The sequence below is a fragment of the Nothoprocta perdicaria genome, unplaced genomic scaffold, assembly GCF_003342845.1.
Source record: "Nothoprocta perdicaria isolate Ctin4 unplaced genomic scaffold, notPer1 scaffold_179, whole genome shotgun sequence".
NCBI classification, from domain to species: domain Eukaryota; kingdom Metazoa; phylum Chordata; class Aves; order Tinamiformes; family Tinamidae; genus Nothoprocta; species Nothoprocta perdicaria.
This window is the reverse complement of record NW_020454971.1, coordinates 1,546,525-1,558,238: the sequence shown is the minus strand read 5'-3', so window position 1 is coordinate 1,558,238 and position 11,714 is coordinate 1,546,525. Positions and strand designations below refer to the sequence as shown.

At 40.2% G+C, this 11,714-nt stretch overlaps 2 protein-coding genes across 4 annotated transcripts in view; one reads left to right on the top strand and one right to left on the bottom strand.

Annotated features, from left to right (window-relative positions):
- Positions 1-2,888: 2,888 nt before the first annotated feature.
- PEX13 (peroxisomal biogenesis factor 13) lies at positions 2,889-7,721 on the bottom strand. The gene is made up of 4 exons (XM_026036443.1): positions 7,648-7,721; positions 5,964-6,661; positions 5,488-5,613; positions 2,889-4,995 (listed from the first exon to the last, which is right to left on the bottom strand). Exons 1-4 carry the CDS (start codon positions 7,719-7,721, stop codon positions 4,700-4,702), a joined length of 1,194 nt encoding a protein of 397 aa, XP_025892228.1. The 3' UTR covers positions 2,889-4,699.
- Positions 7,722-9,020: 1,299 nt separating this feature from the next.
- Positions 9,021-11,714, top strand: part of PUS10 (pseudouridylate synthase 10) — a 30,722-nt gene continuing 28,028 nt past the window's right edge. For 2 of the 3 annotated variants that reach the window (XM_026036456.1, XM_026036454.1), the window contains exon 1: positions 10,727-10,835. In XM_026036456.1, the coding sequence (XP_025892241.1) occupies positions 10,783-10,835 (53 nt within the window). In that variant the 5' untranslated portion in view covers positions 10,727-10,782. Of the gene's footprint in view, positions 9,151-10,568; positions 10,836-11,714 lie in introns of those variants that run through there. The other variant, XM_026036453.1, reaches the window with a different exon arrangement.

The following is an 11,714-nucleotide window of genomic DNA, read 5'->3' as shown; positions in this document are numbered from 1 at the left end:
AAAAAAAAAAAAAAAAAAAAAGCAAATCTAGTATCCAAGGACTACAATTTAATTTATCACCCTAACAACAGGTCAGATATGCCCATTAATCTTATGGCAATTGCAGGAGCAGGGCAGGTTGGTTAAACAATAAAGTGTTTATGTGATTAAGAACGAATTATAAAACGACTAACAAAGAGGAYGTTAAGTGCTTTAACTTCAGCTCTTTGCCGGCTTTGACTTCTTGATTTGAATATAAATATTTGATGAGTTTTGTGTAATTAGGAAAACATCATAACCTGTAATTGAGAAAGGTGACTTGCAGRGCAAACCCCTCGGAACAGGATGAGCTGCTAGGAGGAATGTGAAACACCTTTCTCAAGACCCAGTTACCCTGCAAGGGCACAGGTAGATCCCGTCTTACTTCTTCATCCAGTGTAGGTTTGTCCCTTTGGTTCACGTACTATTGCATCAATCTGGTAGAACATTTTAAAAACACTTGGAAACTGCTTGTGCCGGCTAAAGTTCATCCCAAGTTTACTTTTCCTATCTATAACATCTCTCTTATGGCTTTTCAGATTTTAACTGTTTCCTTAAAAACAAACAAAAGTAGATTAATATCTTCATGGGACGGAATAAAAAAAAAAAAAAAAAAGAGCAAGCTCAGAAATGTAAATGTATGTAAAAGGACTTTGAATTCTTTAAAATCGGTAAGAAAAATTTCTTTGGATTTCAGTTAAAACAGAAGATGCCCATGATTCTGTACTGCCTCACAGCAATCCACAGAATGCGCTACCTCTGAGAAATTGATATATTATATCATACATTATCAGTGCAAGCTTGATGCTGTGTCAGGGAAATAAAAACACTTATGCTGGAAGGCAGAGGTTGAGCTCTTTCAAAAGATATCCTTGGCAATACTGAAGAAAACTGAAGTTTTACTCATTTGATACTTTAGAGAGCATGTTCGTTACTGCTAATATGACAGAACTAGCTCTTTAAATTTTAAAGATTTTCATTTAAAAAAAAATCCCTGATAGCATAAATGAACTTCTCATTTTTTCAAGTCTTCAAGGTTTTGTTGAAATTTAGGGAAGCTTAGTATTTCAAAGTAGCAATAAAAACTATATGGGGCTGCATTGCACTGACATTTCACCTATCTCACTTGTTAAACCAGTTATGCAAATACATTTTTTTTTGGAGGAGGAGGAGGAGAGATTATCCAAGTTGCTTAAAGGCTGTATTTGTACTGCCCACAGAACTGAGGAGACCAGCAAGGTCATCCCCAGTCCACTTCAAACCATTCTGCAGAACCAGGCCTAGACGGAAGGGGAAAAAAGCCTATCACCACCTGTGTCCACATGCAGTCACTTCCGCTCATCTCAGGCCAAAAAATGTGGGCAAATCCCATCACACAGCCACATCCGTAAGGATAAAACAAAAATAAAACTAGCTATTTATACAAGAATGATTTTATATTATCTATTGCAGTTCCACTACCCTTCCTGATTGACGAGTATTTCTACAAAGTCTAAGGACTTTTGGGAAAGTCATTATTTCTGAGTTTATGTCTCTTCCAGAAACCTTTCACTGCAAACAGATGACTGTAAGACACCTTTTTTTTCCTGTATATGCCTGACTAGCAAGCTTAACTGAGATTACTAAATTGTCAAAACAATCCTATCAACTCAGATGCAGTCCACTTCCACAGAAATAGGCTTTGAACCTGTGCTGCGGATGCGAACAAGTTTTAATTCTACTAAATAGGAATATTTTCCAATTTATTACTCCAAAACCTAAGTGAAGCTTTTGATTATGTACACATCAACTGCAAACACCCAGAGAGTTTATCAAAATTGGATCTGTCATTGGTTCAGACAATATCCAAGCAACAAAAAAAAAAAAGAAAAAAAGTTTGGGATATTACAATAAGATTCAAAAAGTAAGACTAACTGAAGGTTCAGATAATCAACTATCAAAGTAAACAATTTCAGGTCTGTTACAGATACATAAATACCTTCAGATAATAACACAAAGTTCACTTTTCAAAGTATAGGTTAAAAAAAAGTCAACTGTCTAATGCAAAGTTTAGCATCTCTTTTCTAATCTCCTCTTGCACATTCTCCTGTTGAGTCACACTTGCTCCTTTGAGTCTTCTCACCTTTGTGAAGTTGTGCAAACCTTGAGCAGCCTGTCAAACAGCTGCCCACTTTCAATCAGGATTCGTTTAGACAATTTTTTTTTGTAGCCTGATACAGAGGCAGAAATGTATACAATGAAATAAAAGCACTTGCAATTTTTCCTGACTATACATGAAAAAGGAATGCTAAAACACAGTATTTTACTTTAATATCCTATGCAGTCAACACAACTGAGAGTTGAATGAATTACTTTCCTCAAAGCCTTCTTTTCCTGCTAAATTAATCACAAAATTGCAAGAATTAAAGTTCTTCCCAAGATTCAATAGATATAGTTATCAGCAACTGGGACACTAAATCAAGCTTCTATAAAGGCAAGTCAGATAAATTCCTATTTATCTACATGGATAATAACCTATTTTTTCTATATGGAGAATAGTTTTCAAAATATGATGACCTGAAATGTGAAAGTTAAACTTCTTTCTAAAATCTGGCAAAAACCTGAAGATTTTAACAAACATCATAGAAGTATCTTCCCAACTTATTCTCAGGAAAAAAAAAAAAAAAGTAAGTCTAATGGACACTTTCCAAAGTTTATGTTTTATTTTATTTTTTAAAAAGACCTTTCTTCTAATTGAAAAATTTCAGTGGCACAAGGAGGTTAATACTCCATTAATTCTCACAACAGTAAAATTATTTCCTCCATGAATATACATTGTAAGCAGAAACTATTTGATATCAATCCCTCCAATTTTCTCTMTATATAGTATATTTCAGGTTCATTTGCTTTTCATTTCAACAGAAGTCATTTCCAAATGTAGATAATCTTCAATGCCCTAGTGCATGGGAAAATGTCTCAGAAACTTGTGCTGTTTAAAACTAGCTCCAAGTTCATTGTTTGTCCTTCAAATTACTCTTCCCTTTTGATTTGCATATGAGGAGCTAACAATCATCTAAAATCAAGACCTGAGCAAAACCATTAAATTCTTGGCTCTAAGTATGAATAACAGCAAGAAGTCAGCGGTTACTTTACAAAACTAGTTTTTTTCTTTCATAATCTTTTTCTTCTCAGAGTTTTCTTGTGGTGAATAGAATTTTAAGATCTCAAGGATGGCAAATGCAGKTAAGACGGAAAAATTGAAAGCTCTGCTAGCACATAGTAGATGTTGAAGATTTCTGCAGGAACAGTCCAGTTTAAACTACTGGATCAATTACAGACACATCTTATACATACAAATTTGTATGTGCTCCTCAGACTAACACTTTCGAGTACCTTTAAAATAGAAAGATGTTTTAATGATTCAGACAAGCTTTAGTTATTTTATCCATTGCTTTAACCCTCAGCAGCTCAACATGTTATACACATTTCATAATGAAAAAAAATCTAATTTCTGCTTCACTAAAAAACAGTATTCCAAAACAGAACTCTCAAATACCAGTATGAAGAAAATACTAAATACTTTGAAGTCTTGATGCTTTTATGGCGTTTGATATACCAGAGCCATCAAGTTTTACAGGCAGATACAAAATTTACCACCTGAAAAGCAGCATAAAGAGTTACCCCCAAGAAATTAGCTAACTGAAACAATTAAACCAAAAACTTTTTTTTTTTTTTTACCCCTCAATGGCTTTAAAACCCACCGTTCCAATGCACTGCTTTCTGCACTGGTTAGATCTTTTGCCATTCAGAAGAAAACAAAGAACAGAAGAAAAATGGCACAATGGCAGTTGATAGGCTATTGATGGGCAGTTAACAAGCTATAATGCATGGCTAGAATGATGCAAAGTTTACCGGTCACAAAGGGAGCAACAATTAATAAATGCTTGGAAAGTGCATTTATTAGAAAGTGCATTATACAGGATGCACTTTGCTGTAATGTGCTTTTAATAAAGTGGATGGTTAGACCTACTGTTGAAGCTTCCCTGCTTTTCTCTTGCAATTTGTACTCTTCTCCAAGCCTTCTCCTTCTCACAAGAAAAAGTCACTTTTTTAATAAAAAAAAAGAGTGAAGGTCTTTATAACAGAAGCTCTACTTCTTAYCAAAGCAAGCCACTGAGAGCTTTTAATAATTTGATTGTGTCACCTAAATCACTTAAAATTCTTCCTCTTCTTGAGGAAAAATATTGTACAATTACTAATTTAGGGTCCTCAGCCTTGAATTTTGGAGGAACTCTTACAGAAATCTGTTTTACCTTTGCCTATCTTTTAGAGGGGMCTTTTGTTAGGCTTACATTCTGATGAAGGCTTACAATTAATCTCTGCAGTTCATTACCAGTTTGTCTGCTTTATAATAGCAGGCTGCCAATCTCTTTTTTATTTTAATTTATTTTGTTACRAATGTCTCAGCACTCCTTGAGCTTGTAATTGCTGCTAGTTGATTGGGTAGTGTCACTAACGTACAGCTTCAGGTGAATCAAAAATAAATATTATAAATTTGATCAATCATTTCTTCGTCCTTTCACCAGCCAGTAGCAGCAGTAACTAGTACAGACCCATCAGTGTTCCACTACCACACAGATTTTCAACATACCAGAGTTTCATCAATAAAACATTGCTCTGTTACCAAGCTGATCAAAGTGCATTAAAGTTCCTGTTTTTTTCCACTGATCGCAGTAGGATCAGATGCAACAGGAACTTTATTAGTTTCAGCAAAAACAGATTCAAAAGCAGCTTCCTGCTCCCCTAAAGCCACAGGAGCAGGGGATCCTTTAATGGATGTGTTGGTAAAAACTGACTGTTGCTCTGCAACCTTTTCCAGGTCCACTGTTTTCCTACCTCTCCTTTTGCCCAGTATTTTGATGTAATTAGCTGGCACAAGTCCTGTTGTTTGGCCATCATAACTAGCCAAAAGCCAACCACGGATTTTGGGTTGTTGTTCTGAAGAAGAAAACACAAAGATTAAGTTACAAAAACAATGCAAGATACATTTCAGTTGGATCACAAATACATCAGCAAATAGATGGCACACCAAATCACAGAATCACACACGCACAAAATAACTTTGTTGTAAAAGGCCTGTCTGAATTGTTTCATAACAGAATCCCTACGAATTGCACTGTGAGGTGTTCTGAAGTTTTTCTGATATTCATGATAACACAGTATTACAAGATCCTAAGCATTTGAACAGTTGTGCAGTGTGTGCAATGACGTTAACTGCAAGGATAAACATAGAACACCCCCTAAACAAATTACTAGGTTGTTTATATTTTAGAGAAATTGAACAGAACTGCTCAACAAGTTTTATTAAAATACACACCTAAAAACTGGTAGGAATGAGGAGTAATTTTTTTTTTTTTCTCTCTCTCTAACCTGAACAACGTAAGTGACTTCTCATACAATTAGAAAATAAATATAAAGTTAAACATTTACCTTTGGGTGCCAATTTTAGCATGTCACCAGCACGGAAAGAAATTTCTTCTTCTGAAAGAGCATTGAAGTCATACTCTGCTCTTCCAACAACATGATCATCTTCTCCACTTGCCCAGTTASTAGATACTGTTTCCAAAAACAACAACAAACAGCTTAACCTCTCTAACAGACAACTGAAAGGAGTAAAACACTAAACAGGAATTTGGCCAGTCAATCCAATGAATATATTTTTTCCCCAMGCAGTTCCCAGTCCCATCAATGCTAATCTGGGAAATTGCCACAACTAATAGAAAGGAAACAGCACAGAATCATAGGGAAGCATTCTTTGGAATCACAGAAAGCATTCTGTGAAASTACATCCTAGCTATCAATTAAATTTTATCATTGTAATATAAGACTAATAGCWATTCATGGGATAATATGCTGAACACAGTGTTTTCCACACTCTCAACTCTCACGCTGCTGATCATTTTTACCTGTTTCTTCATCGCTGTAYGTAGAAAGCAGTTTCCAAATCAGATAGGGACCGCCCAGTATAACAGCAAAGAACAAGAAAATAGGCCAGGATTTTGCAGAGCTGGCTGCCTTGTCTTCAATGCCAGCACGAGCCACCGTCCCCTCACTCTCAGCCCACAAATCTTCATTCTCAGAGCTCTTCCGTAGACCTAGTAACCGCTGTAGRCGCTGGTAGAGATATCTTATAGTCCTCACTAAAGCAAAAGCTGAGAACACCTTTGTGAAGTGTATTTTGAGGCGGGAGAAGTGATTGGCTACATCCAGCACAGCTCTGAAACTGTTGTACACAGCTGAAAACGTAGCATCCATCATCATGCTGACCGAGGCGAACGCGTGCACGATGCTCTCGATGGACTGAAAGGCACCTCTGCTGCTCTCTTCGGCCTGCTGAACAAACCTGCTGGGAGGGATATCATCCGTGCGAAAGCGGTTATAACCCAAGCCACCGTAGCCGTAACTGTAGGGACTGTAGCTTCCATAGAAAGAGTTTCCRTACGAGCCGTAGCCTGGAGAAAAGGAACTGCTGTATGCTGGCCTGAAAGTGCTCAGGCTGCTGCTCCCCGTCTGCTGCGATGGTCTTGGCAGAATTGGCGGAGGTATTCGTGCCACGGGGGGCTGTCCTGGCCTCGTCGGCAGGCTGTCACCCAAGTCAGGAGACCTGCACAAATCCAAACAACCGGGATCAGTACTCAAATAATTTTAATTTTCCCAGAGTTCTTGATAAGCTCTGTAACAAGGTAGTGCATGCTAATAAGTCGGGGAGCCCAAGAGCTGAATGCACAGTATGTGTTGCATCATGTTTGTGCAAAGTCGGTTTTGGATAGGAAATTCAGGTCTTTCAGAAAAAAAAGGACCATAAGACAGTCGGTGTCCAGGTGGAACCACAGCTTACCTGACATATACCCATGAAAAAAAAAACCGTTAAAGCTATTCATTGCACCGATGAAAAAGGTATGAAACGCTGCATTTGGATTCAAAATTGATGCTATAACACCCAAGAGACTTCTCTGTGCACAAGAGCTTCACTTATGATCTACCAAGAGTATTTATAAATACAGCAATGCAAAACCTGTGTTATTTCCAGTACTGGTTTTTGCCTTTTCCCTGCAACAAACCCGCTGTACACCAGGGCCTCCTCTGAGCCCAGCCTTAGGGAAAGGGATGTGTGGCATAAACGAGAATCTAAGCAATTATAAAACAACACCTGGATGCATTCTGGGTCCTCTGATTACCCCCTCTTCCCAAACTATCTAACTATTTTTATAGGGTGCAACTGGGAATTAATTAATGACTATTATTAGTTAGCAGAAAACGAAACTTTGGCACAGTTTTTTTTTTTTTTTTTTAATGAACTTTTACCCCTTTCCATGCCCATAAGCCCACGTTACTTTCTCCACGCCTTGCGGCAGGGCTCTGTAAGCACCACGGCCGGTGTTCGAGCCGCGCGAGGCGGCTCCGCAGCTGTCGCTGCCTCACGGAGAGCCAACGAGGCCGAACCCCCGCCAGCAGCCGAACGTTTCGCCCCGCTCCCGAGGCGCCGCCCGCGGGCCGCGACCTTTGAGCCGCCGCGGCCGAGGCGCGAGGGCCGCGCGCGGGCAGGCGAAGGGGCGGCAGAGGGCCCGGGGCGGCGGCGCAGACACTCACTGGAAGGCGGGCGCCACGGGGCCCGCGAGCCGCCGGTTCTCCCAGGGCTTGGGCGGCGGCGGCTGCGACGCCATCTCCGCCGCGCTGCGCGCCGCGCTCCGCCCCGGCAGGCGCCGCGTGCGAGCGCCGAACCATCCACCGCCCGGCCCCCAGGCGGGGCAAGGAGGGCTCGCCGCCGAGCGCGGCTCGATGCCCTCGGCCTGGCGGCTACCTGCGCCTGCGCCGGCTGCGCCGCGAGGTGAGCGCCGCTCCGCCGCGCGGGGGTCCCGGCTCCCCCGCCCCTACACCGACTCTAACGGTCTTAACGGTCCTAACGGTCGCGGCGTGCGGAGAGGCGGGCGAGGCCCTGAGGTGCGGGCGAGGCGGCGCTTGTGCCGTGGCGGCTCCTCGCGCGCCTTTCGGCGGCCGCAGAAAACGCGTGAAATCCGGGCAGTTGCGTGCGTGGGGGTGGCGGCCGTTGCGCGCGGCGGGGAAAGGGCTTCAAAAAAAGCCCGCGCGTGTGTTCCAGACACGGCCTTGACGCTCCCGTCCCCCYTTTTTGTTTTAGTATGCCTTGGTTCAAGTGGATGTAGCTAGAAACGTTGTGACAAGACGATTCAACTTTCAATTAAGTAAAAAAAAATTAAATCTTAAAAAGTAGTACCAGCTTAACGTTCTCTAGTAGTCCTTACAGTTAGTCTTGAATAATCCGTATTCAGGAGAAAGTGCATTAAGTTAGGTTTGCCCGTKCTGAGGAGGGTTTGGAAGGGACTGATGATAAGGGCCATGCAGGGAGCTCCGTCCTGGTACAGGGCGCTGGCGGACACCGGAGTGCGAGCGGCATGGGAGGGCAGGGATACGCGGCCTCCCTACTATCTCCTGATATGCAACAACTAGCGGGTGTCAAATGTTGCTCAGAGAAACTAAGCCTAAACAAAAGCAGGTGATTCTCCCTTCAGTAGGTAGTAAACCTGTGGAATTCCTCGTCAAAGGATGCTGCTGAAGCAAAACATTTCAAGCAGACTGGACTTAACAAAGGTGCAGCACCTACTTGCTCTGCTTTTGATCGTCCAGTGGCATTTATTTCTGCTCGCTGTTGGAGACAGTCGACTAATGGAACCCTTCCTCTTAACAACTCTGGTTATTCCTATATGCCCCATCATGTTTCACTGGTGCCCAGTGAGTACCTCATGGGGGTTAGTATCTTTTGGGATTGGTCCTCCCAATTGGTTGTGTCTTTAAGACAGATATGTGACAGATATGTGTCTTAAACTTTTTCCAGAGGACGAAAAGAGAAGAAAAATCTAAGTGCTGTTTAGTTAAGTGAGTCCATTTTTTAAAATTATGTTAATTCTAAGATTGCTTTCTTTTCCTTTTATTTTCTTAGAATTWTCCAGTATGTCTTCGCTAACAGAAAAGGACAGACCTATTGTTCAGCTGTTATTGAGTACGGGTACTTGCCCACGGTGTATTTTCAGGTTCTGCTGCATGGGATCACAGGCACCTTATAAACGTCCATACAAGGTTTCTTCTTTGTCTTCCTAATTAAACTATGTGAACATGAATGCAGTGTTCTTTGCACTTACTTGGTTTAGAAGGACATTGTATTATTGGGCTCTTTGCTTGGGAGAATAATGCTTTGCAAAATGAGTCCCAAAAAAATGGCTGCTACTTACATGGTGCAATTTTATTGAGTAATTACAGGAATGGCAGAATATAACAATTGTTGTAGGTTAACTGTTGTAGGTAAGTTTGACTGTGAAAGTTGCTGAGTATTTCCTGGAAATAGCAGAAAACAGGGCATTTTAGCTGCTTCGCAGAATGGCTCTATCACTTTGGAGCCAGATTAGCTATGACAGTTTTCTGTGTTTTCCCCTTTAGTATAATAAGGAGCAAAGGAACATTGGGTCAGTGTAGCTGAGGCAGAGGAGGAACCATATGTGCACAAAAAGTTTAACCTCATATTGCCTCTTTCAGTAGAACTGATTAGGGTGCTGTAATTAAGAATTGTTGAGCATAAGTTAATGGCCAGTTTTCCTTTTTTAATCATTCAAAACAGTTATTTTATGTATTATTGCACACATCTCTTTTAAGTAAAGTTACTGCTGGAATTCGGTATTATCAGCCTTTTCCTAAGTGTGCACCGTCATTCTTGCCCTTGTTGTTCTACCTGATGTTCCTGTTCTTGTGTTTATCTATCTATTCCTCCTCCATTTTTTCCCCCAAGACCTCTCTCATTGTTTAATGAGATATATAAACCTCAGTTTATTTGATGTTAAGTAAATATCTCCCTTTACTTGGTCTAATGTGTATACATCTTGTTGTTATGCTTGCATTTGAAGGTGTCTGTCCTGAGCTATTCTACTGTTACTCAAGTTCAGACTCTGGAATTCATCTTGCATAGCTTTCTTCCTTATACTTTTCTTTTTTCTATCAATCATTTCAGACTTGTATGCCATTTGCTWTTATTTTGTGGCTTTATCCACTTTTCCTGTGTGCAGCAACACAGTAACAGTTCTTTCTGAACTGCATTTTAACTTTAACATAGTTCCTAAAATTCGGAGATATGCAGATGCAGGTAATTCTTCCCTGTCTTCACCAGCACACCCTTTAATTTGCATTTAGTTTTCATTGATTAGTGATGGGTCCAAAGATAAATGCATTTCTGTAGGTGAGGAATATTAGATACTTCTAGTCTTATTGGATGATACAAAGAAGTCTGTTCAGTAAAGATAAATTTATCTGGGTAACATTTTGGCAGAAATGCAACTTGGTGCTTTTTAAATTGTGTGGATGTTTTTGGGTATAAATTGCAAGTTTTTAATTACACTAAGGCTCTACYGGAATGGTTAACACTACCGCTTAGAATGTGCTATAAGCTTGCTACAGCATTGAAGGAAAGAAGAAAAATCAGCAGCAGTGGTATTTGTCTTTTATGCTAGGATTTGATGAAGGAGTTGAAGGAATTTCTGAAAAAAAATCCAGAAAAAGAGGATACAGTCTGTATTGAAGTAGCTGATCCACCCTGTAAGAGAATCAGACTTGAAAACACAGAAGAGCAGCCTGATGATCTGAACGAGAATGGAGTACTCAAGGAGATTCCTTTGGTTAATGAAGATAATACTGCTTTGGAGAGCTCAGCTGTGAAGGTTTGCAATGTGTGTTTGGGGATTCTTCAGGAGTTCTGCGAGGTGGACTTTGTTAAAAAGGTAAATATCCAGTTCTTTATTTGTATGTTTGCTTTTCTGGGAACTGATGTGTGGTAGAGCCTGAAGTGCAGGTCTGGTGATTACATCCCCATAAAACTAAACCATCAAGATATGGGAAAACAAGCTGAAACATTTACTCAGGTTGAATGTTTGAAGTGTAGATGGCGCCATTCACCTACAYGCTGCTGACTGACACAGTGCTTGCCCCGCTCCTGTGAGCTTGGGAAATAAAATTGATGTCTGTGTGACTGTATTTTACCCAGGCCTGCCATAATGTAGCTTAAAAAAAAAAGGGAGGGGGAAGAAGAAAAGAGAATGAAGGTGCAATGACTCTTTGGAAGATATTTTCCAAAGCAAAGGACTTGGTTAGATGAATTTAGGAGACAATAGTGGATCAACTGCTTAGAGTATAACTAAAGCCTCATTGTAAATGGTGACCTGTCTTCAATTTTTAGTGATGGGAGAGTTTGGAGGCTATGCTGTTCAGCTTAGCTGTATGCTCTTAATGTACTATATAACTCTACCATATACTAATACTTAGAAAGTCACAGAAGAATAAAATATTTTGATGGGATAACAGATTGTAGGTGCTGGAGGAAGTTTGTGTTAGGGGGAAAATATGGACATAATGACTATTGCAGACATAATGTCTGAGTAAAAAAAATGCTTACATAACAAGCTGAAATATCAGCATGAAAATCCCATTGCAGTTGAGGTGATTAAGTGTTTACCAAATAAGTTAAGAGTAAGCCAGATTTAAAAGTGTTTGACTTAATGGCATGAATATATCAAAAAATGAGACTAAATAGAAATGATGGAAAGCATAGCGTGTAGTTTCTGCTGTTGCGGGGCATTTTTTTTCAGTTTAAAGGTTTCTTT